The 26,493-nt window shown below is 38.9% G+C and overlaps 1 protein-coding gene across 1 annotated transcript in view; it reads left to right on the top strand.

The window, feature by feature from the left end:
- TBCD (tubulin folding cofactor D) overlaps positions 1-26,493 on the top strand; it is a 160,995-nt gene that overhangs the window by 28,496 nt on the left and 106,006 nt on the right. Inside the window, 6 exon segments of the mRNA XM_050919182.1 lie at positions 5,349-5,394; positions 8,526-8,658; positions 12,033-12,166; positions 17,801-17,861; positions 18,363-18,437; positions 23,859-23,953. Of these exon segments, the coding sequence (XP_050775139.1) occupies positions 5,349-5,394; positions 8,526-8,658; positions 12,033-12,166; positions 17,801-17,861; positions 18,363-18,437; positions 23,859-23,953 (544 nt within the window).

Raw genomic sequence — 26,493 nt, 5'->3', positions numbered from 1 at the left:
TCTTTAGGTGGACAGAGATTTTAAAAATGAATTGTCTGGTTGAATGTTTGCATTTATATGTTTATATAACACCTGCTCTAGTGTTAACTAGTTGTCTTGTAGTTATATTAAAAACAACAAATGTTAGTTAGCCTTGTGTCACTGCTGCCTGCTTGTGTTGGTGCTGTTAAGGGGTTGGAAGGAAGCCTTGCCTTGTGTTCAGAAGCTTGCTAAACTCAGAGCTGCTGTGGACCTCAAGGAAAGCTGATTTTCTAGGTATAGCACTCAATTTGAGTGCCCTACCACTGTTTCTAAAGACTTCAGGAACTGATAGCAGTAGTGATCCAGCCACTATCAATAAATGAAACAAGATTTGGGCAGATAATCTCATCTATAACTAGTTCCAGACCATTAGGTCTTCAAAGACTGTAGCTAGTTCCTTTTAGACTGTTCCATGAAGTGAGTAGGTCACCAATGCAAAGCATGGAGCTTGGTGTTATGTGCTCAAAGCCTCCAACCTTATTAAGCAGGTGAGTCACTGCATTATGTACCAGCAGGAACTTTTAGATCCTTTTCAAAAGGAGCCCTAAGTAGAGCACATAATTATGTGCAGTGTATATTGGAATATACATATATATTAGAATATAGAAAGATCCACTCGTAGGAGTTGACATGAAAAATACGTTCTTTATATAGCGCATTGTGCTGTAGACACACTGCAATGACTCTTTCATTCCATTAATTGCTGGTAATTATGGTGAATTAACTTCCTATTACTGAATGATCCAATAACTCAATACTTAGAGTAGATGCAGGGTTATTCTTTTCAACATTGACAGTAATATTTGTGTGTAAGGGTATGGCTACACTGCAAATGAAAACCAGCGGCTGGCCCGTGCCAGCTGACTTGGGCTTGGGCTATGGGGCTCTTTAATTGTATTGTAGCCTGAGCTCTGGAACCCTGCAAGGTGGGAGGGTCCCAGAGCTTAGGCTCCAGCCAGAGCCTGAATGTCTGCACCACAGTTAAACAGCCTCTTAGCCCAAGCCCCATGAACCCAAGTCAGCTGGCCTGTGCCAGCTGCAGGCATCTAATTGCTGTGTAGACGTAACTTTAGTGTAATTTGCCTTTTGAAAAGAGGCAGCAGCCATCAGGTTTTCTAGTATAACTAACAGTTTTACAGCAGAGCTGTCTCAGTGATTTTTATTAACTCTTGAGTATATACTGTAAGTAGAAGCCTTCCTTCACTGCTGCAACTAGTGTTGGAGTGGTTATCTACCAGAAAGTAGGGAATAAAGTAGTTCAGCACTTATTTGTGTAGCAAAATCTTTGTAGGAAAATTAGTGCGTGTTTTATTCCACTGTTCACCTTTCAGAGACTATGATATGAAGGAAAGCTTTACAGAGAAACTGTCAACTTGAATTTTTTAAATTGGCTATAGGAAAATCAAAATAACTTTTTTTTAAAGTTTTCTGTAAATAGTATGTGCTGAATCGTTTTTAAAAATCCTCTAAAATATTTTGTTTCCTTGCTCTCCTTTTTATGTCTAGAGGGGTCTCTCTCTCTTTTTGGCCCTAATATTATCCCCAAATATTATCTAACTTAAAATTGCTCACCTATTAATTACTTGCTGCTGCCTATTTGTAACAGAAGTGTCCACACAGCCAGGGTGGCGATGAAAAAGGCCTAAGTAGCTTGCTGCAATGATCTTTCTTTAGTAAACATAGAGACAGTCTAAACTAGTTTGTCGTGATAGGCGTTTGAGCAGAATTGGGCTGTATATTTGAAAATTAATTATTTTTTATACAGATTTGGTACCTTTTATACAATGAAGTTTATGATGGTAACTATATTGCTAGTGACACTACCTTTTTGAGGGCCAGAGTTGACTCTGTGGCGTTTGCACTTCTTAAGTAATTTAGGGCTCAATCATGTGGTTGAAAATTTCCCTAGCACTAATGTTAAGTTGTCTGGGACAGAATACTGGGCAAGATGGAACACAGTCTGACCCAGTATGGCAGCTCTTATGTTCAAATATAAAAAAAAACTGATATAAATCTTCAAAGCCCACTGTGCAGTTTGTAATACAGTGATCAGAAATACTAATTTAGGATCCTGAAATGCAATGTAATAACTGAAAGCAGGTGCATAGCCTTAGGGTATTTTTGTTGCTTTTAAACTATGCTTGAAATGACATAGGCATGTAAATAGTTGGTGTGTGTGTGTGTGGAAATATTTCTAGGGTAGGGCTGTGTTCCTATTACTTTAACTCCTGGCCATATTTACCTTGGAGATTTCTTTCCTTGTGAATGACAAAGGAATAATAAGGTTCTTGATACAGTAGCTTTGTTGCATATTTAGAGGAGCATTTAAAGATTGTGCAGAGAAATTCTTTGGGTATGCTTAGTCATTTTTGTTCGACTTAAGTAGCTTTCTCTTGATTGTAATGCTAACTGAAGCCTAATCCTGTTGAGATTTTTGACAGTAGCTCTAAATATTCCTCAGCAAATTCTGTTTCCAGAATAGATTTCATTTTTATGTGGGTCAGTATTGTGTTCTGATTTTCAAAAGATTTATCTATATTATTGACTGGGTGGGCAAAAGGATAAGATAGGAAGGTGAATTACGTATATTTGTGAAGTGATTCAAGTTTTTGGTTACTCCGTCATTTTCTGTTATCTAGAATTGACTTCTATATAAGAGTTATAGATTATTAAAACCTTAACAAAATCCTTCATTTATGGTAAATGCTATTTTTCTTCATTTTGGATCCTTGATTATTGTTATGTAGTGTTGCTGTAAGCTGCTAATAAATGCTTGATATCACTCTAGATGTACAGTAGCTGCCTTTCAGTAGTGGATAGAATGTTTGCTATAACTTGTTACATTATAGAGGATCCCAAAATAAAGCAATGAAACTGAATAAATACAAGGAGGTTATATAATATATATATATATATATAATTTTTTTTTTTCTGTGCTACCATCCTAAAGGCCCCAGGACACAGCAACAGTTCTTGTGGCTGAAGCTGTCTGTCTGTCTATCTATGTATTCTTGTAGCTGTATATTGCACAACATCATGGGTGTAGCCACACATTTGAAATTAGTGTGCATGTTGGCCAGCTTTTCAGTTGTAATTTTCTCAAGCAGGTCTGCTATTCATCCAAAATGATGTGTAACACAGTGAAGGTTGTTACATAAAGATGACTGTTACATGTGATAAAGAGCATAAACAGGCACCCCCCACCCACCCACAACTCTTGCTGTTCACTACAAGATAATCTTTCCCATAGAAATTAAAACTGAAACATGCAGCATGTGGCATTTATTGTGTGAGAGACTCATGAATTTCAGTTGCTGCTCTTTAATATAGCAACAGTCTAAAACAGTAAGTGAAGGAAATTGTAGCTAATTGAAACTAGTGGGATACTTCTCTCCTGCATTATTTTTTTTCTCAGAAATCAAAATTATCTCCTGATTTTCAAAAAAGGTTGGAGAAGTTCACTATTCTGACAAAAAATTACTGGGGTTTGAATATATATGTGGCTTTTGTTGTAATTATAAATTTGTAACGAGTTTAGATACTAAAACTGGACATACTGAAATATAGAATTGATTAATATGGTGTTAATGAAAGTGTTAAGGGAACACGTTGTAATAACTTACTTTTACTAGCAAAAAAAGATGAAGAGCAAGAATGTGTTTTAAAAAAAAAGTGATGTAGGATTTTATATTCTAGTATCTCTTTGTAAGCTATTAAATGTACAGTGTTAAGAAATGTAATTAGGCAATGATCTTATGTCCTCCAGACACGTAGACTTTGCCCATCATTTGACATAGCACCTTGTTTTGAGATGACTTTATTCTACTTGGCTGACCATAAGTGAGCATCCTGTGCCAAATCTGCCTTCTGATACCCATAATTTTAATGGGAGCCGCACATGCATATCAGATGGCATAATGTGGACTGAAATATATTTTTATGATGTCTTGTCTTATAACAGGTTTTGTTTTCCTTTGTTGATTGTCCTGTGCCCTCAGCTCGCATTTCACCGTTTCAGCTCATAGTATGTGTCCAGGGAGAGAAGGTTCTATGATTGTCAAATTAAGTTTAGAAACAATGCATTTTGAGTGTGTGGGAATATATAGGCTGTGTTGTCTTTTATGCAGAAAGATAAAGTATTTTTATAAATTACTCCAATAACATATAATGTGCTTTGAATATACAAATAATGTGCTGCCAGAACTAGATGGCAGTCTACGGGGAACTTTTCATCTCTTAGGCATTCAGGATTACTGATACCTTTCTTTTTGTTGAAGGTTTGGAAAGAGATTTGTGATTGAAATCCTCACCCTGGCTCTGGCCCATTTATGCTGGGGAAAAGGGCCAGAGTGGTGTAAAGGGGTTCTAAAAACCTTTGGTTATGGTTGGAGAAGAATTCTTCTGATGCAGGCAATGTGAAAGCTAGTTGTAAGATTGCTTGTGAGAAACTTCCTTCAAGTCCTGATATAGGGGCTGCAGTATGCAGACCAGCATAGATTCAGTGCAGTACTGTGTCATATTGAGTGACCTGGGATAACTGATGTAATTTAGACAGGCCCAGGGCTGTCTAAGGATATGTGTTCACTGCAATAAAACACCGACAATTGGCCTGTGTCAGCTGAGTCGGGCTTGTGGGGCTCTAAAATTTCAGTATAGATGCAGCCCATGCTTGAACATCTATACTGCAATTTTATAGCCCCTCAGCCTGAGCCCTGCGAGTCTAGGTCAGCTCCCATGGGCCAGCCGCAGGTGTTTTATTGCAGTGTAGACATACTCTAAGTTAGGTCCTGGGCCTCTCCAGCCCCCATACAAGCCCAGTGTCAGAAGGGCACAGATGTGGCTTAAAGCTACATTAGGCCTCTCCTGTGTCTGCAAGATATGTGCTTTGCCTCAGGGTACATCCACACTGCAATCTGGGTGTGTGATGGCTTCATTGCTATATGTGCTGTAATGGCATCACTGGCTTCATTATGGGCTGTACAAAGCCCACCTGGAACTCTGAGTATGTACTTAGGAAGCTAGCCCACGCTGAAGTCTGTGCTGCTGCAGCTTCACTACTATTTGTATCCAAGATAGATAAATTAAAGCTAAGTCAGGTATGTCTATATGTGCTGCATTCTCATCTCCAATTGCAGTATAGACGTACCCTTTGAGGTCCATCACAGTATCTCATATTGTATGTTTATGTATTATGGTGAGAACTATATATTATTGCAAGAACATTGAGGAATGCTTTGGATCCATGGGTTTGGTAAATTGTACTTTATAAGTTGTAAAGTTTATAAGTTACCATGTTTCACAAACATTTTTCCTTATTTTTTTCCTAGGCGCAGTTATTTAAACATGGCAAGAGAGATGATTGTTTACCATATGGTAAGGCTTATATGTTCTGTGATATTTATTCTTAAAGGGAACTATTATCAGTTCAAGTAGTTAAGAGAAATTAAAAAAAAAAGTTATATAGTCTGCTTTCAGTGCTTTTTAGTGTAACACCTTGGATCTGCTTTTGGGCTCCTGTATTATGCAGGCTTACAGCAGCCTGGCTAAGAGACTTTACTCTTCAATATTAAATACTCTTCTTTTGGATCACTAATCCTGGACCAGTGGTTGGGAAAATTTTTCTGGTCTTGAAAACATTTGTGTTGGGCTACTAAAGACTTGGTAGATTCATCTTTAAAATTGTCATTATAAATTTCTCAACTTGAATTTTGACATGATTGGCTTCAGTATTCTGATTCTAAAACTACAAGAGATGAATTGTTAATGCAGTTGTAAAGCTCGAATGGTCCTAGGCTTTCAGAAGGCATAAAGCATTAATTTATGTAATTGAAATAGTAACCACTAAGACAGTGGTTCACAAACTGGGGTTCATGAAATGTTACAGGGGCTTCTCGGGAAAAAATTCCCTAATGGCAGACAGAACTAACTGTCTCTAGGGACCCTGGGCAGCATGAGGCCATTAGCCTGGAGCCCCGGACTTCCAAGAGCTAAGTAGATCAAAGCAAGCATATCTATCACACTGAGGAGATTTAAACTTCAAGACTCCTTATAAGAAATGGAAGGGAGGTGGATATTTTTTGCTGTTTTTAAAATTAAATAGGCAGCTTGTATTATTTTTTAAATTATTATGAAGAACAAGTTTAAGCTTTGTTGTAACGTGCGTTGTTTGCCTGGACTGCTCAAGACCTCAGTGCTTGTGTAGGAGGAACTATTTGAGTTGGCTTCTTAAATACCTTCATGCTGTTTCACATCTGATACTCCTTGATGAAAAGGAGCTTTGTCTTATAACACACTTACTCAAAGTGATACAAGCTACGAAAGTGAGATCTTGGAAGAGTGTTGCCGTTTTCATAGTGTAATAAAAATACTGTAATGATTAATAATAAATTGTGTGTAATATGCATATCATAAAAACTAATTTTATATTTCCAAGATCACTGCTTTTATCATTTATACTAAGGTAAAGGAGAAAATCCCTGGAAATATTAATTTTTAGGAGGAGGTTTGCGAGACTTGATGTTTTAGTGAAAGGAGTTCACAGGTTGTTAAAGTTTGGGAACCACTGTACTAAAACCATGGTAGAATTAAAGATAGTGATTGGAAAGATGTGTTTTTTAAGAGAAACTATTCTGAAATTTGCTAGGGCTAGAAAGAGATGCTTTATATCATTTGAAAGGAACTTGTAGATGGCTTCCAAATTGGATTTAGAAACTGTTACTATTAGGTGAAGGGATTAGTATCTTTTTTTTAAATCACTTTTATACTGGACTAGTATTAGAAGTTGCAGAACACTTAGGCCAATGTAATGTTTAAATCTTAACACTTGTACCACATTCTGTAAGAATTAGGTCTGTCGATTTAATTACAGTTAATGCAAGTGATTAACTCAAAACTAATTAATGTTTGTTTTTTTTAACAAGCATTAATTGCATATCAGGGCGTCATGCTCAGGAGGGCACTGCTGTGTGCCTCTGGGGCAGGAGTGCCCCTCTTCCTGCTGCCTTACTCCACTGCTGCTCTCTCTGCCTCCTCTCCCCCGGCCATCCCCCAGTAGAGCTTCTCTGGCCAAGCTTTTCTGGACCAGGAGCCTGTCTGCTGTGCAGAGTGGAGTAGGGGGCAAGAGGGCTGATGTCAGGGTGTCCTCCTCACCCCTACCCAAGGTCTCTGCTGAGTTGGGGTCGAGGAACAGGGGAAGCCTGTCTGTTGTTGCTGCTGGCTCAGGTGTGAGTATTGCCTGGCACTAAAATAAATGTTCAGGCTCCTGAGTGCTCTGCTTAAAGAGACAGCTCATCCCCCAAACCCAAAATATTTCAATAAATGGCTTTCTATTGTTGTTTACCAGTGCGTTTAAAACTGTGATTAATCACGACTATTTTTTTAATCGTTTGACTGCCCTATTAAGAATGATAGCTGCATGGGTCATACATCAAAGCATTCAGGAATCATTTCAGGTTGCAAATACAAAAGACTTTGTTTTTATTTGTAATAAAAAATGGAGTCTTCATCTCGAGTACCTTTAATACTACAATTTTATACTGAGAGAGTTTGAGTTACTCATTTATGGCAAGAGCCTCCCTCAGCTCTCACTTTCCACCAGGTTTTGAAACTTGTGATACATGAATGTACTGTATGTCAGTGATTAAAGATAAACCTTGTAACAATACTTTTGGTCAGTAATATATGTAGCACTTTTCATGTTCAAAGTGCTTTCCAAACATTAATCCTCACAAAACTCTCCTGGAGGAGAGGTAGGTAGGTATTACCTCCAATTTATATATTGGGGAAAATGGGTGACTTGCTCAAGGTCACAGAGGGAGGCTGTGTTGAAGCCAGAATTAGAATTCCTGACTCTGTCTTGTTCTCAGATCACTCATCATAATATTTCACGCTTTTCATGTTCAAGGCTCTTACCATACTTTTTTAAAATGAATCCTTCATGATATCCCTTTGAGGTATGTAAGTAATGTTACCCCCATTTTATCAATGGAGAAGCTGTTGCAGTGTGGTTAAATAGTAATAATAAGTATTTGCACGTGAATAGCACAAATATTAATGAATTTTGCTACCTAACTCTCCTGGGAGATAGGCGTGATCCTTTTCTTTTGCAAATGAGGAATGTGAGCCACAGAGAGGCTAAGTGACTTGCTTAAAGTCAAATAGGAAATTGGTGGTGCAGCCAGGCATATAACCTAGATCTCGTAAGTGCAGTCCTGGCCCTTAACCAAAAAAACATTTTTCCTCCTCTAAAACCAAAGTGAGTTAGTGATGGAACCAGGTTTTAAAACTTGGAGTTCCTGGTTTCACAGTCTGTTTCTCAAACCATTAGACCGCCCTCTCTTAATTATAATTATACTTATGTATTAAACGTTTGTTGTTTCATGATATTGATGGGCAGCAATATAAGACTGTAAGGTAGATGGATTGGATATAGACAATCTAAATAAAATTGAACTTCATTAACAGAGGCGCATTTTTGTTCAGCACATTTCCTTTCTCTTTTACAGCTTCTACTGTACTTGAATGCCTTGATAATTGCAAGCTGTCAGAAAGTAACCAGACGCTTCTTCGTAAACTCGGGGTGAAACTTGTTCAAAGACTTGGATTGACATTTCTAAAACCAAAGGTGGCAAAGTGGAGGTTAGTTTAAAAGAAATAGAGCAAACTTACATGCATTGGTCCTTTAAACAACAGTGTTGGATTTTGCAATTCAGATTTATTTATACAGTGGATGAGTAATAAAACTGTACATATTCAATTGATTGCAAGATTGTCTAGTTTAAATGTTCAGTTAGATATCCCTCATTTAAGTTACTTGAATACAGTAGTTTTTTTTCTTTGTTGCACTTCGAATAACTTTTTGTCAGTCCCTGGAGTTAATGTGTTCCATATTTAACTTAGCAATTATATAGCAAATTTCAGTGTAAATTAAAGTCCTGTGACATACTATATGTAACAGAAAAAGGGCACAAGCATAAACACATTCATATACAGTGGAGAACTTTTCTAACGTTGCAAAGATGGAAATGTAGTGACCTCATCACCAAGTTTGATTTAGTTCAGTGTAGTATAAAAATTACACCCAGTACTGTATTACAGAATGTTTACTACCTGATCAAATGTAATTCCTATCTGGAAAGAGAACCTATTCATAAACCTACATTATTTAGTTTAGCAGTTTAGTCAAATTCTGTTGTGACCTTTTCTCTAGTGCCTGATTTTCTTTTATTGCCACAGGGCAGACCCTTTTTCAGATTTCTCGCACTGATATTTTAAAATTGCAGGCTCCCTTGTCAGCTATTTTTATCATTTTGGATTGTATCTTTCACCTTTGAGAGAGTCCCTAGGCTTAGGAAATTCTTTTTAGTTGTAGAATGTTCCCTCCTGACTGCCAGAAACATCTACTTGTTTAGCAAGCTGAATACTTTCACTTCATTGCATATTGTGTTTTCTGTAAATGGTGGTAATAGTGGCTTTGAGTAAATTGAGTTTTATTAAAGTTTTTCAAAGTTGAACCATTTCAGTCTTTGCAGTAGTGGAAAACTGTTTATATTTTCAGATTTATTTGAGTCTCTAATATATTTTTTTAATCTTTCAGTTAATCAAATTTCCTTTCTTGTCTTTCCCTTTTACCATCTTAAGAGCTTGCTTTCGATGTTAAGGGTCAAAAATTGCCTGCTCACCACACCCTTTGAGGTTGATGGGAGCAGGGAATTTGCATGTAAGTGCAGAACTTATTCCTAATTTTTTTTCATTTTAAAAATGGACCTGTCAGATGTTCTAGCATTATTTGCTTCGTTTTGTGTACATAAATTACAAACCTAGCTCTTGTATGAAGAATAATGATATCTATAATTGTTGTGTCTGAGTGTACAAAACATTAAATTGTCAGTCATGTAGTGTGTGTAATCATATTGGCCTTTGATAAACTGTAATATTAAATAATGAAGTTAGCTCTTACTATGACTAATTTCTATCTAGTTAACCTTTCATAGTAATAAAATGCAGTGACTAAAATGGAAAAGTTCTAATATACATTTTCACAATTCTTTACCTTTTTCTCACATTTGGCCTGATTTTCAAGCATCATGGAATACAAAACGAGCCAAGTTTTGAAGCTTCAATTATTTGAGATATTGGAGTATAAAATTTCTCATTTTAAAAAAAAAAAGAAAAGTGTGTGTTTATGCTTGAATAAGTGAAAAAGTGAAGTTGCATTACAGCTAAGACCAAGCATGGAAAATTACTGCCCAAAAGAAACTTGTTTCAGGAAGTTGTGAGCAACTGACAAAGATTAGAATTGAATTTGGAATTCAACTTTAACTATACTGAGTCTCTTTAGGTCTTTTATAATAATGATTTGCATTTGTTGAGTGACTTTCCTACCAAAGAAACGTTAATCACTTAATAAATGTAAACAGATAGACAAAACTCAGAAGGAATCACTTCACTTGCTGCTGAGTTAGGGCTATCTCTGAGGTAGTATCTGGAAGTTGTTTTACAGTGCACATCAATTTTAGTGCAGGAAGTGCTGATAAACACTATGTCCACTTGAATTGAGATGGGGAATTTGAGGTAGAAAGTAGTCATTCAGCTTGTAATTTTTCTGGGATGCTGGAGTTAACTAACTATCTTGCTCTTGCTAGAGGTGACATGGGATCTTAATTTTAATTATTGTTTGTTCTTTCTATGAATCAGTTATCCTACACTATCAGTGTACAAGGTGGTTTACAGGCAACAAAAAAGACATGGTCCCTTTTTCCAAGAGACTCGTAGTCTAGTTGAGATAAATGTCTGAGTTAAAAAGTAAATGGAGTAGAAAAGGAGAGAAATTATAAGCTCTCAAATTCTCTAGTCTTTGCATGTTCAATTTTTTTCTTTTCTTTTTTAAAATATACAAATGTATTTAAGTTGGCATGGAAGTGGAAAGAAGTGAAAGAGGTTGTATGGCATATAGTTTCATTTCAGGGATTTGGAGAACTATAGCGAGCTTGACTGATAAAGCTGATGAAGGAAAGCAGGAGTGGAGGAGTACAGGGTCCAAATGGGGAATACTATATGCTGAGAGAGAAGCAGGGACTTGAGGAGTAATTAGAATTTGAAGATGGAAAATAATTACGACATTTAGCCTGATACACCTCTACCTAGATATAACGCTGTCCTCGGGAGCCAAAAAACCTTACCACGTTATAGATGAAACCGTGTTATATCGAACTTGCTTTGATCCACCAGAGTATGCAGCCCTGCCCCCCCCCCCCCGGACACTGCTTTACCGCATTATATCAGTCTTTGTGTTATATCGGGTCGTGTTATATCGGGGTAGAGGTGTACTTACATCTTGTCCAAAAGAGGATACCTTCAGTAGCACAGTACTTCCTGGTACTGTGCTGGAGTATTGACTTCTTGTTGTCTAAGCTATGCTTACACTATGAGCTAGGGCTGTGATTCCCAGCTAGCACACATGTTCTTGAATTATTGCGGGTGTAAATAGTAGTATAGCTGTGGTAGCATGGGCAGCGGTGACACGGCTTAGCTGTGCTGAATACAAATCCTTCCCAACCTGTGGATATGTATTTAGCAATCAACTGCTATTTATACTTGTGCTAATTCTCACCGAGCTACCACTGGTACATGTATTCAAATTGGGACTCACACTCCAAGCTCATAGTGTACATAGCCGTAGAAGGAAGGATGCTACCTACTGAATCTCCAGCATATTTTCTGAGGGAATTAGGTGTTCAAGGAGGTCTTTCAAAGTGCATCTATTTTGCTCGTGAAATCTGATAGCTCACAGCCCAAGGTGCTGTGAGAACACAAGTGCTATTATATGAACATGCATATGATGTTCTTTGCCTACTAGAACAGTGTTTTACCACAGTAGATATAAATTAATACTGTGAAAATGTACTACACTGGGAGCAGGTTTTGAGGATGGCTTATGCTGTATTCCAGGATCAACTTGGTAGGCACAAACTTAAACAAAAAATTGCAAATAAATGTTGTTTCTTGTACAGGTATCAACGTGGTTGCAGATCTTTGGCTGCCAATCTGCAGTTTTCTGCCCAGGTTCCAGTTGTGCAGAACCTAGTAATTGCTGCTGCTGATGAAGAGGAATATGACATTCCAGGAGAGGTTGAGAATGTTATAGGTGTGTTGGATCCAAATAGAAATATTTTGTTTAGCCAGCAGGCATTACAACTAGCAACAACCTGGGATGGGATTAAGAAGGAATTATGGTTACACAAACTACTGGTAAAGTTATGGAGAAAATTATAACATGATGTGTCTGTATATAATTGGACAGGGTTTGCCATGTTTTGTAAAACTATATCATGGTTTTCAGCATGTCACTTTTCCCACAAACAAAAATGAAAAATTCCCATGTAGGAAAAAACCAATTTATTTTATTTTGAAACACACTTTTTTCCAATCTTATCCACTAGCATGATTCAGATCCTTCTGCTTTTGGAGTGGGACAGGATGGATTATATTATTATGATTTTAAAAAAGGTCCACATTGTGTTAAAATAAAGTTAAAGGTGTGGTAGGTCTGATGATTGAAATTTGAAGCTGTGATAGCACCAATGGGACAGCTTATTGTACCTAGGAATCCTAGCATATAGTGTATGGTCATAAATTTAGTGCTCAGTTCATTGATTGGCATTTTATAAATATCTAGGCATTAACAGCAATAAAGGGCTCACAGCACTGGGCAATGTAACAAGCCACTCAAAATACCAAATTTTGTTTAAAAATATCTTTTATTTAAAAAATACCAGTACTACTACTTTGAGTATATGTCAGTGTAGATCTCATTTTAGGTGCTTATAAGCCTCTCACGCAATTGGAGTCTTTCAAATAGGCATGTCTGAGCCTGTGCATGCTCCCTGTATCACCTTGTACTCCTTGTGACAAAGTTCCTCCTCTACCTTGGTGGGTCCTGCGCTTATTGGCAGATTTGCTCACCTCAGTGATCTTCCCCACAGTCTGGGTCAACTCCTTCTGTATCTGATCAGGAGTTGGGAGGTTTGGGGGGAACCCGGGCCCGCCCTCTACTCGGGGTTCCAGCCCAGGGCCCTCTGGATTGCAGCTGTCTGTAGTGCCTCCTGTAACAGCTGCATGACAGCTACAACTCCCTGGGCTACTTCCCCATGGTCTCCTCCAAACACCTTCTTTATCCTCACCCCAGGACCTTCCTCCTGGTGTCTGATAATGCTTGTACTCCTTAGTCCTCCAGCAGCAACCCTCTCACTCTCAGCTCTTTGGGCCTCTTACTCCCAGCTCCTCACATGCACTTCCTCTCCTCTGGCTCCCCCTGGCCTGACTGGAGTGAGCTCCTTTTTAAACCCAGGTGCCTTGATTAGCCTGCCTTGATTGGCTGCAGGTGTTCTAATCAGCCTGTCAGCCTTAACTGGTTCTAGCAGGTTCCTGATTACTCTAGTGCAGCCCCTGCTTTGGTCACTCAGGGAACAGAAAACTACGCATCCAGTGACCAGTATATTTGCCCTCTACCAGACTCCTGTACCCCACAGGCCTGGGTCTGTCACATCCTGTACAAGGACATAAAAGGTGGGACAGTTATGACTCCCTGTACAAGGCAGCTCAATCACTCCTGGTGTACTCAAAGCCTTTAGGCTTCAAACCTTGCATTTCCTCTGATGGGCTAATCCTGCAAACAGATGAGTATAGCACATGCCTGTTCTGCTTGGGTGAGACTTGTACACCAGAAAGATGCCCTAGGATACTGATCATTTTCTTCTAGGACTTGAAAGTCACAGAATGCTCAACCGAAGCTCCACTTACTGGTGCAGTCAGTGAAGGTTTCTTTTGTACTGAAGAAGTCAGGTACCGGAGAAAATAATGCCTGCAAACACCCCCTTGAGCAGACAAATCACACCCGAGGCTAGCACAGAGAAAATCCTGGAAATGGAAAAAAGGCCTGGTGCCAGTACTGAAGTCCAGCATGCAGATAAATCTCTCTGAGCATAAGGACAGAAACACTAAATGGAACTCAGTGCCTTCCAATAGAGAAAGATCACATAAAGCCTCTGCGGAAAAACTCACTAAGCCCCTCAGTGAATCCAGGTTATTGAGAAGGTGCCATCTACTATCATGGCACCCATGAAGTTTACCATGATCCCATCTCCTCTGATCCAGATGACTGCAATCATCTGCATTATCTTAATTGACAGAATTGCTAATGGTACCAATGTGCATGTCATTGGAGACTCTCGCATGTCGTTCTGAGACTGTCGGAAATTACCCTGGCACCAACACAACTTCTTGTCACTGGGACATACTTTCTTGCCTTCCTTGAGCAGGGAACCCTCTCCCCTGAGGTCAGCAGGTGAGACCATGGACAGACAAAGCAGTTCTCCCTGTAAGGCCCTACTGCAGTCCCTCTGGAACTGGTATTGGATTGGCAACCATCACACAAGCCAGTCGTACTCTTCTGGAATACCACCATAGTCCTATTGGACTCAGTGGGTGTTACAACCCAGTGGCCTCCTCCCTTAGGGGGTCCCCTGGGGAGGAAAATTAGCACTGTATGTTGCTAATGCTGTTGCAAGCATTGCAAGGCATTTTGGGAAGGGTTAAAGGTGTGAGTATGGAGTGGAAGATTTTTTTTTGCAGGTTTCGAGAGGCCGAAGGGGGAGGAAGGAAGAAGAGTGGGTTAACGTGACACCTTAGCTTAGTTTGAAGATAAGACACTGGCTTTAGTTTGAGGTTACTGCACTTGAATAGATTTTATGCAGCTAAGAAGCTTGCAGCTGCAGTTGGAGTTTATTTAACCCCAGCCAATTGTGTGTTTAAAAAAAAAAAAGAAAGCAAACTGACCTAGATTGCAGGGGATTGCAAAAAGATAGGGGAGATGGTGAAGGCCAGCGAGGGGAAAAACAACCATTTTACGTTCCTAAAGCCAGTGTGTTTTGGGAATACTAAGGAGGCCACAGAAAGCCGGTTTGAACGGGTACAAAGAGCACGGGGGATAGAGGTCTCTGAACGAAATTCCCACAAAAGACCTCAGGACTTAAAACCCTCCCGAGAGCTAAAGCAAATCAAAGATCAACAGTGGACCCTGGATGGCCTGTACACAGGACAGAATTCTCGTCCACCCTTCCCCCCCTTCTTCTTATGTTACACCCAGGCTTGGCCAGACGTGGGTTGTGCGTGTATGAGTATGAAAGTGGATTAGGGCACGGGCACTAATGTTTTCTTCCTTCCTTTGAGTGATGTGGGTAGCCCCTGCACTCACCACTGTAATTTTATTAATAAATCTTTAAAATGTAGACCCTTGATGTGCTCCTTCATCTGCTCCCCTAACAATCCTGTGGCCTCAACCTAATCACCTAATGCCTCAAGCAAATTAATAACAAAAATCTGCCACATGGGGTCCTCCTTCACGTACTTCCAGGAGCGGATCCCCATTGCGTTCCTGGAAGGGAAGGTTGTGCTGCCTGGTGACGTCCCTGGCCAGACCACTGTCACTGGGTCAGGAAAAATGCCAGGAAATACGAGACATGGGACTAGAGGAGCAACACAGTCCTACTTCACCTTCCAAAGATTTGTTGTCCTTGTTACCAGATGAAGTAGTAGCCCCAGCACTGATACTGATGCTGAACGATTTTTAGATGTTCCCAAATCTGCCTATGAGACTAAAAGACAATCTAGAAATAGAGATGTCAGTTATCTAAAAAGATTCTCAGGTTGTTCAGTTACACCGATGACATCCATGACGAGGATGGTGATGATGTGAAGGGCCTTGTGGCTTCACATTTCAGGCATTCCTAAGGAGGTGCAAGCCATGATAGAAGACCTACCCTTCAAAGGGAAGGAGTTGTTTAGTACACACACAAAGCTCTGGATTGCTTGAACTCCAAAGCTTCTCTGTGCTCCTTGGGAAACTATACCCAGCCCTTTTACTGAAAATGTCAACAGTAACCATGGATGATAGAGAGGAACCAGGCATGTCACACATGCTTATCCTTCCAAGAAAGTTCAGAAATAGCAGGGGTCTTCCTCCTTCCTCCTCTGGCACAGGGTGCTAGCATCACATGAACAAATTTGATGGGACTGTCAGGAACCGCATCAGAACCAGTTCCAAGCATGTAACTGTCGGAAGCCACCTCATCCTATTGTGTTGGGTATGGTCTGCTATACCTTCAGACATACATCATTGTCCATGGCTACCCTATCCAATTTGATTCCTTACTACCCTCCATTCTTTGCCTTCCCTCTTCAGAGGCCCTTCTCATGAGAGTCTACCATAAGTAGAAGTGGCCTTGTTGCTTTGGCAAGGAGCCATAGAAGAGCTGCCACCTGAATATAGGGGAAGAGGTTTCTGCTATTTTCTTACCTGCTCTTCTTCAGAATATTTTTATCCTGGGGAGGCTCAACAAATACATAAGCCATTTCAGGTTCAGGATGGTAATGCTTGCCTCCATCACCCCATCTCTTCAAGTTCAGTACTGGTTTGTGGCTCTTGACGTGTGTTGCGTGTACCTCCACATAGCCATCCTACCCAACCCAGAGGAAGAACCTAAGATTCACAGTGAGGCCCAACTATTACCAGTACAAGGTACTGCCATTTAGACTCTCAATGGCACTAAGATTCTTCATGAAATGGTTTAGAGGTGGTAGCAGTATGCCTAAGGAAATAGGGCATCCATGTCTACCTGTATGTAGATGATTCGCTGGTCGGAGGCAGGTTTCTGCAGGAGACAGAGATAGCCCTAGAGTGTGTCATCCTCTTGTTTGTCCAGAGGTCCCTTGTTGTGAACTACAAGAAATCATCTCTCCCTATCAGTCAAACGAGTTAATAGGAACTGTGATAGACTCTCAGTTGGCAAAAGCCTGCTATACATTATGTATATAAGCAGGAAGCAATCCTGTGGGTGGGGAGTCATCACCCTGGGATAACCCCATTGGCTCTGCACCTTCCATGACAGTAGTATTTTGGGAGCTTGCATAGTGGTAGCTGCTTTTAATTATGATCTGGGTTCTGTAATGGCCTAGACAGTATAGGCAAGAGAGATGTGTGGATTCATTGTATTCCCTGAGTCATTTGGCCATATTCTTCTCTGGCTAGTGCTGAAGAGGCTCTGCCTGCCTGCCTGCCTGGTGTTAATTGTTGTGTAGGCTCTCTGGCAGGACATTGTAGCCTTCCATCTGAGTGCCTGTCCCCATCCCTTCCCCGCCTCTTTCACTTTTGCCTCAGGGCCTCAGCCAAGATATGCAAAAGCAGACATAGGGTTATGTGTGCACTGCAAGCAGAGGTATGGCTGAAGCGCCTGTAGACATTACCCAAGCTATCTTTGAACTATCTAGCTTGGGTAGCAATACCAGTGACACTGTGGTATCATGGGCTAGCTGATTGAGCTGTACCAGCCTGCCTGGGACCCCATCCTGGGTATGTACTCAAGAGCTAGCCTTTGCTGCCCTGGCTTCACTGGTGTTGTTACCCAGGCTAGCTAGATCAAAGCTATCTCGGGATGGCTGCACATGCTGCAATCACACCACCTGAGTGCAAAGTAGCTATATCCTTGGTAGCTCTGTAATTTAGCACAGAGACTATCTATTCAGAAAGCACTTATACCACTTGTTTGTTTTTTGTGGCTTCAAATTTCATTCTTGTCACAAACATAAGAAGTATAGATACAAATGTTTTGATTTAAATTAAGAACTGGTTGTGATAATAGAGAAATGAGTTTTGAACAGTGTAGGAGAATTGCTCTAAAGAGCTTGGGGTAATCTGCTTTGTTTAAAATAATATTCTCCACAGAACAATTGTTGATTGGATTGAAAGACAAAGACACCATTGTCAGATGGTCTGCTGCAAAAGGGTAGGTTTCTTCTATTTAATTTAAAACTAATAGATTAACATAATACCTGATTGTGTTCCAGGGCGAAATAATTGCATGTTGTTTTTTCAGTGTTATTAGTTATTTATGATGGTTTTAGCAGAAGTGATGACAAGGAGCCCATGTGTGCTAGTGTTCTTGGATGGAGGTGGATGTGGGGCAGCGAGCTAGGAAATTTTAACTAGGGTTGAGATTGGAATTATGTGAAAGGATTTTACTTGGAGCTTTTTTGCAATAGTGTTTTTTCCCAGTTCGCTAGTCCACGTTTTCTTCTTTTCCATTTGAAAATCTTATTTCTTTGTTTGGCACGTTATTTTGTAGCTTTTTAGCTTGTAGCCTGACATTTGTGTCCTAGTGTGACACCACTGAAATAATGCATTGTGTCATCTGTAGTTTGAATCCTGTTATCTTAGTGTAAACATGTATCTTAAATTACTGTAATTTATACAACAAATCACTTTTCTCTCTCTCTTTTTTTTTCAGGATTGGGAGAATAACTGGAAGGCTTCCAAAAGAGTTAGCTGATGATGTGGTTGGGTCTCTGTTGGACTGCTTTAGGTAATGCTATTTTGTATTTATGCAATTGCTTGCATCCTTGGATCTCAATATGCTCCTGTGCTGTGTACATAGTTTTACAGCGGCCATGTGGCTGTTTCTGGAGTGGAAGGGCAGCATTCAGGCAGGCACCTGACCCAGAGCACATATGAAACAATAAGGAGAATTTGAATTTTGGCCAAGGGCGCGGGGCAAACACCTACATGTGTGAAAAGTACTTTTGGAACTTTAATGTCCATGCAAGTTTGGATCCCATTGTTACGGTCTCATAGAAAGAATAGAACAGAATTTTGTGCTGGTAGGAGGTGATTTGGATTAGTGCGCTAATTTTTTCATGACAGATCTGTGTTCAAGTTGTGACATGCTATATGTGAAATTGAACTTGATGGTCTTTCCTGTCCTAGTATCTAGTGAATATTTCTTCACACAACAAATAATGTAGTCATAATTTGCTGTGATTTGCAGTGTGGCATGTTTCAGGTCAGGGGTGAGGTACCTTGGCAGAGCAGTGTGGGAAAGTTGAACAATGTCCTCCTACACTGTCTGTGGCTCTGGCTAGTGCTGATGTATTGTGTTCATGAACACTGAAAAATGGATTCAGAAGTATAAAAAGAACGATGGAATGTTTTCTTGTACATGTAAGAGCAGAATTGTTGCATATGTGAAAACTAAATGGCTATGAAACCCTTTTCTTCCCATCCAAAGTTGCCTATTGTGTTTAAAATCAGCAGAAAAGCTGAGGAGTACATGTACATGTACATTTGGTTTACAGGTTACTTGTCCTAGAGTTAAATGTTCAGAAGTAATGCGTGGCTTCTTGAGGTGGAAGTGTATGGTCGTGATTGTCTTGCTAAAAACTATGTCAGCATATTGCATACAGGATCCATACTTACCTTTTGTTACTCAATGTAGGCAACTTTGCAAGCATCTAGTCAGTATTAAATGTTCCTCCTTAGATATGTGTTGTGTTTTTTTTTCTTTTGTTTGTAGTTCTAGCATGCCCAGGAACAATTTAAGGAGTGTAGTAACTGTGTGTCAGATGTTGGCTTGCAGATTGCCATTTGTAACCTAAATAAAATTTCCTATAATGGGAGTATTCAAATAAAGAAATGTCTACGAATGAAACAGCAGTAGTTCAAAATGGGGGAGGGAGAGCTTAGTGGTTTAAGCATTGGTTTGCTAAACCCAGGGTTGAGAGTTCAATCCTTGAGGGGCCATTTAGGGATTTGGGGCAAAAATTTGTCTGGGGATTGGTCCTGCTTTGAGCAGCAGGTTGGACTAGATGACCTCCTGAGGTGCCTTCCAACCCTGATAATCTGTGATTATATGAAAGGACAGTATGGAACTTTAGCGCATGATAGGAGGGTATACACAGCCAGTTAGTCTGCAACAGGCTAGAGCATTTTAGATTTACACCCCAGTTTGCTGCACACTAACTCACCAAATAGATATTCCCTTTGTGTAGCAGGAAACTGAGTTTTATCTGCTTTATTTTTTTAATGTTTTTTAATGTAGATTTGGAAATAGATAATCTCACTCTGGGGCAAAGAACTAGATGTACCTTTTTAAAATCTCTGAGGATATTTAGAAACTGTTCGCAATAATGGTCTCATAGAATGTCAATCAAAATAGGTAAAAAATGTATTTTTGTCTGGCTCAAGAAGAGGGAAACTACATTATATATTACACTTCAGACCAGAGAGTAAGTGACTAAGAAAAAGAATAAAAAAACAGGAGGAACTAATTAATACGTATGATTGATGCTACCTTTTTCTATGAGAGTCACAAATTCTGTGATTCTTCTCCCCCTTCCCTCCATCAACATTGGTTTTTTGTTTGGTTTTTTTTTTTTTAAAACCACCATCATAGCTGATATTCTGTGGGACTTTATTTTGGCCTGTGGAATTAATGAGATACTAAGCACGTGAACCAGTTTCACTTAGAATCTTGAGCTGCCCAATTAAAAAATTGTCCAGCTTAGATGGCTAAGCAACCACACTGTGTCAACACACACAGGACCAGACCAATGAGATGTTTCATTGCTCCAGGGTTAGAAAGCGTTACCTTCCCTCAAGGTTTTTTTTTTTTTTTCCCCAAAGATACAAAACCCAACCTCAAAACATTTCAGAAATCAAATTCAGAGAGAGATGGGCTTGGGGTGCAGTGTTACAGCTGCCCGCTATTAACACAATACAAGCAGGGTTAGTTAGTTGGACTCAATTGTATAAATGTATTTTAGTTACTAATTTGCACTTTACTTTGACTTTTTTTCACAATTATTCTCCCATGGCTTCTCCCAAAAGACTAGAATAAAAACGCCCTTATTTAGGGTGGTTAACAACATGTTGCAATATTGACTTCAGTTAGCAATGGCAATAACTTTAGCATTCCATGGCTGATCTCATCTGAAATTGGTGTAGAACGGACACATGGCAAACACTTCCTCTGTTTTGTATTGTAGCAAGGAAAGTGCTCTGGGGGAGCACCCAGTAGGTATGCATCCATTTTGTGCTGGAGGATATAACTAGACGTTATGCAGAGAGACCAGGACTTGTAAATCAGCACTAGGTAAGGCAAACTGGTTAGCAAGTAGACCGAACAGAAAATTCTTCAATAAGTCCAACTTCAGGCTTGGTATCTTTCAGTTACTATTTCAGCACAGCCTGTTTGTATGTTTTGGATATCTGGATGAATTCTAATTAACAACTAGATTTCATAAACTTAAGTGTAAATTGAAATTCATAGAACTATACAAAGTAATAAGTAGCTTCAGTTGCATCCTTGGATTCTCCTTCATAGGATTGCCATCTTGGATTTTGTGATGAGCTGACAATGGTGAATAAATTAAATTGGAGAAGCATTTACTTGTATTGAAGAGTAAAGATGAGATACTCTAGTTTATGTACATGAAGGGTACATCCACACTACGCACCAGATTGGCGGGTAGTGATCTACTGGGGATCGATTTATCACGTCTTGTCTAGACATGATAAATCAATCCCCACGCGCTTCCCGTTGGCTCCGGAACTCCACTAGGGTGAGAGGCGGAAGTGGAGTCAACGGGGGAGCCGCGGCTGTCAATCCCGCGCCGTGAGGACGAGAGGTAAGTCGAAATAAGATACGTCGACTTCAGCTACACTATTCTCATAGCTGAAGTTGCGTATCTTACATCGACACTCCCCCCCGCCCCAGTGTAGACCAGCCCAGAAGTGAGAATGGAACTGATCTACTTGAACAAAGTCACTTGAGTCAATATGAAATATGAAGAATTTCCATGACAAATGTGCAAATGTACAGATTCAAATTTGTATTTTCCAGAGTGTTGCTATTTAACACTTTGATAAACAACAAAATCCATGTCAAAAACTGATTTCAAGATGTATGCTTAGCTGGAAAACGGATCAGAGAGATTGTACTAGTGGTGCTGATCTGGACTGAATTGGACTGCAGTCTGCCTTGACATGGGCTAATGAGGAAGCATCATATCAACTACACATGCCACTCAGGTTTGGCCTGTCTCCTTCTTTGCAGGAGATGAAGCCCCTCAAACACCAGGTCTCAATACCATTCAATAAATTATACTTGCACTTCAAAGGCCTGTAGTTAGTTGCTGTGTTTTCCTTTCTTTGTTTTAAAGATCTGTTTTTCAGATCTGGGTGATGAATAATCTGATTAATAAATAGGTGACTTCCTTTTTTACAGACACTAATAGGATGTATTGTAGGCAAGGAAAATAGAAATCTGCTGTGAATTTTGCACAGAATTTCACCTAAAAAAAATGAATACCAATAGGGATTTTGATTTTAATTTTGTGTTTTGGTTGGCCCTACTCTTTTATAAATTTAATGCCAGTTATTGCCAGATATAAAATGGGTCATTTTGAAATGTTATGAATAATAAGAAAAAATTAAACAAAACTAGGTCAAAATAAATGCTTAGATAATCTATAGATATTTTCTGAAACTGCACAGATATATGATAAAATATATTTCAACACATGACTTAAAAGGGACCTACCTTATAGTTTGTTTTTCAGACATGCTTGACATGAATGATGGTGGTGGTGGGATTTTTGATAGGGATCCGTAATCCGCATTATCTATGCCTAATTTAAGTATTTGAGTTGTTACTGATTGAAGATACCTGTAATGAATACTTTTGTATTTATTTGAAAGCACTGAGTAATGCAGATATTTATTTACCTGTACTGAGGTGCTGGGATTTGCAGAGGAGGCCAGCGTGCCCAACTCCCTGCGGCACCTTTGACAGTCTCAGCCAGAATGCGTATTCTAATCCTGGCTATAACTGCATTTTTTTTTTGTTTTAAAAAATTAGATTTATACTCTGATTTGTGTCATTCAAAGAAACTACACTTTGTAAATATCGTACTATTACAAAACATTAAAAGTGAACGTACTGAAGTTCCTAGAGGATCTTAAATTTTGTAGGATTTCCAATGAAAATTTTAGAATTCTCACTGGTATCATTGTTTTTAGGTTTTCTTTCTTATTAACTTAATACAAAATAAAATGTTCGTGTGAATATGATGATGCATTGTACAAGCCCGCCCCCCCTCCCCAATATTTTGTTTCTGCCATCTCTGCAAACGTGCCTAAATCTTGAACCATTTCTGCTATTCTTGTTCTAGATCTTAATTATCAGCCACTGCAGGTCATACCAGTTTGTTCAATGTTTTTTGTGTGGATAAAAATCCACTATGGATTAGTGTGAAGTCCACACTCTCATATTTTGCTTTAGATGTAGACAAGCACTTGTTTGTTCTGGAAATAGAATGCCATTACATTATCACACTCAAGGATCAGAGGGGTAGCCAATTTAGTCTGTATCCACAAAAACAACGAGGAGTCCAGTGGCACGTTAAAGCCTAGCAGATTTATTTGGGCATAAGCTTTTGTGGGTAAAAAAATGCTGCTTTAGATGCTGAAGAAGTGGTTTTTTACCCATGAAAGCTTATGCCCAAATAAATCTGTTAATCATGGACTCCTCATTGTTTTTATTAAGACATTGTACCACCTAGCCATTTTATGCTCCTGGTTTTTGTCATACACCAGGTTACTGAAAATAGTTTTCTTTTTGATTATGAGATCTGATCATAATTGGCACATGAGTATCTGAAGTTGAACTTTTTATTTGTATCTGAGGGTGAGTATATCAATAAATGGTTTAAGCACAATGTTATTTATTCAGGCTAACAGTTGCACCATTAACACGGTAGTTAAAGTAGGAAAGAGCAAACATTAAAAAAAAATGTATGCAGTGGTTCCTGTATTTAAAAAAAAAAAAAAAGTCTACTCTAGTACTGTGAATACAAACTGCAGTAGACAAATAAGGATTTGGATTACACATGATAAAACCTGGAAAGCTCAAGTTATACTGAACAGTGTTTCTGTGTTCTAAAATTAGTTTCCAGGAAACGGACAATTCTTGGCATGGCGGATGTCTGGCTCTGGCTGAATTAGGCAGGAGAGGGTTGTTACTCCCTTCCCGAATCGCAGATGGTAAGTTTCTTGAACCTCAATAAGTCTACATAGTAATACTATACAATAGCATGAGAGTTGTGTATTTGGCAAGGGACTTGTATTCACTGACATAAGTGGGACTAGTAATGGCTGTAGCAACATATCCATGAAAGACATTTAAGACATCTTTGTCAATAGAATTCATTGTCTTGGGTGTTCCTTTAAAACCAAATAAATAAATTTACTCTCCCAAATATTTACTAGAATTTATTAATGTGACTGTATATAATAGTTTTATATACTATATGTCTGTTGTATTTATTCTATTTTTCAATTATGTGTATACACAAGTTAACTAATTGAATGTTAACTTGCATATTTAGGTTGAGAGTTTGCATTAATCTGTACTACTTAATCAGAATTGAAAACCCTGGTATAAATTAGAATTTTAGTTATTTGTTAGTCATTATATGACTGCTGCAATCAGTAACATTGGCATTAGTTATTTTGTAGAAATATCTTTGCATGAATTTCATACACAGTAATAGTTGCAAGAATTTTTTGGGCAACATGGGACAGGGCAGAGTGCAAGAGTCTATGTGCTTAAAAATCTAATACCACAAGGGTATTAGATTGTAAGCTCTTTCAGATAAGGACGCTCTTTTTGTTTATGTGTATTTTAACTACTAAAAAGTACCTATTTTAACTACTAAAAAGTACATATTCTTCTAATCTACCAAGTGTTGTAAAGAAATTTGGTAGAGTTTATATATAGGAAAACGTAAATTACAAATTGAAACAAACTGCCCCTCCCCCCTCCCCTCCCCCGAGAATGAAACAACCTGCTCCCACCCAACAGCTGAAAAGTGATTATCAGATGTTGTTGAAGTACTTGTACTGGAAAAAGGTAAGGCTGAATAGAAAAGCTTGTGTACTTTTGTACATTAACCAATTTTTGTGCACTTGCCTAAATTTCCAGGCACCAGACTTTGGTTTTAGTTGCTTAGAGTAGAGGACTGACTTGAAATGATTGTCTTGCCTCACTACTCAAGTAATTTGCCATATAGTTGAAATGATTGAGACAGAGTGGACAAAGTGTTAATTTTCAAAGCCATACATAGTATATGTATAGAAAAGCTCCAGTATCACATCAGTGAAAACTTCATGGCCTCAATCTTTTGTCCTATTTTGAAAAATCTATTGATTCTTTATATTCTTTTTATTTCAGTACTGCTCCTCTTCATTCTCTGGCTCCATGAAATGGCAAAGGCCAAAGCTGTATAAGTCAGGAATACAGGAGGTCTTTTATCATTGCTTAAAATAGTTCACTTATCATAAATTGACAGAGCCTCCTTTTTTTAATTTTTGTATAATTTGAGGTTTTCCTCCTCCGCAGAAAATCTTGGTACCATGCAGATATCTTTCTGCTGGCACCACTACCTAATTACTTTGGCCCCTGTCCTGCAAATTTATATATTATGGTTAACATTAGGTACATGAATAGCACCATTGAACTGAAAAAGTTAAGCATGTTTGTAAGTCCTTACATAATTGGAGTCTTAAACTTTTTATATCTGGAATCTGATAACCTGATAATGCAACATTTTTCAGTAATAATATGGAGAATGTCAACTATAAATTAAGAGGTTCCAGGAAGTTTGGAATCAAATGTGGTTGGTTGGAATCCTGGCTCTGCCAGTAATTTGTTGTATGACATTGAACTGTGTCACTTTACCTCTTAGCCTCAGCTTTCAACATGTATGAAGTGGGGATGACAGTTATACCTCCTCCACATAGATGTTAACAGTACAAACATCAGGAAATCTTATCTGAATATGCATGGGCTATATATGTATTAATCTGTGGGTTTTTGACCATCAAATTGTTTCCATGGACATTCTGAGGGGTAAAGAAAGATGGAAAGAAAAAAAAAATTGATTTGCAGCAACCTGTTTACTTTGATTGCACATCTCATCTACATTTTGTGATCTCAGAATGTAATGACTCACCTGCAGAATTCCTGCTTATGATATAGTTGTCTTTATATTTCTGTCTGATACTCTTATTTAAACAATTGAACACCTATATCCTCAAAATGAACCTTGATAAAATAATATAGTGGTAATCTTTTACAGGGCCCTGTAACAGGTTCACAACACCAACCCCTTTTTCCTCCCCTCCTTTCCATTTAGGGCTTTGTAGATCAAAACCTACGTTTTCAAACTCAACCCTGAAGGCAGCCAGTGCAGGATATGCTGCACAGAAGTCATGCTTTCTCACAAAAAATCCTGCTTTATAAGTGGGCTGCTCTATTGTGCCATGTTGATGTAAGGTGTATTACTGTATAAGAGTGCATTACAGTAATCCAGTATTGAGATGAAAAAAGCGTGGCTTATGGTAGCAAGGTCTACATCTGAAAGAAATGGTCACAATCTCTACGTAGACACAGATTAGGAAAAAAAAAAATCCTGGACACTGCTGCTCTTTGATCATTTAACAGCAACTAGGGCCCCAGTCCTACCCTCTGGGTTGCAAATATAAGTCACAAATGAAGGGTATGTATCCTCAATTAAAAGAGA

Source organism: Gopherus flavomarginatus, chromosome 12 (genome assembly GCF_025201925.1).
Source record: "Gopherus flavomarginatus isolate rGopFla2 chromosome 12, rGopFla2.mat.asm, whole genome shotgun sequence".
Classification (NCBI taxonomy): Eukaryota; Metazoa; Chordata; order Testudines; family Testudinidae; genus Gopherus; species Gopherus flavomarginatus.
This window is presented reverse-complemented; position numbering and strand designations above follow the sequence as displayed.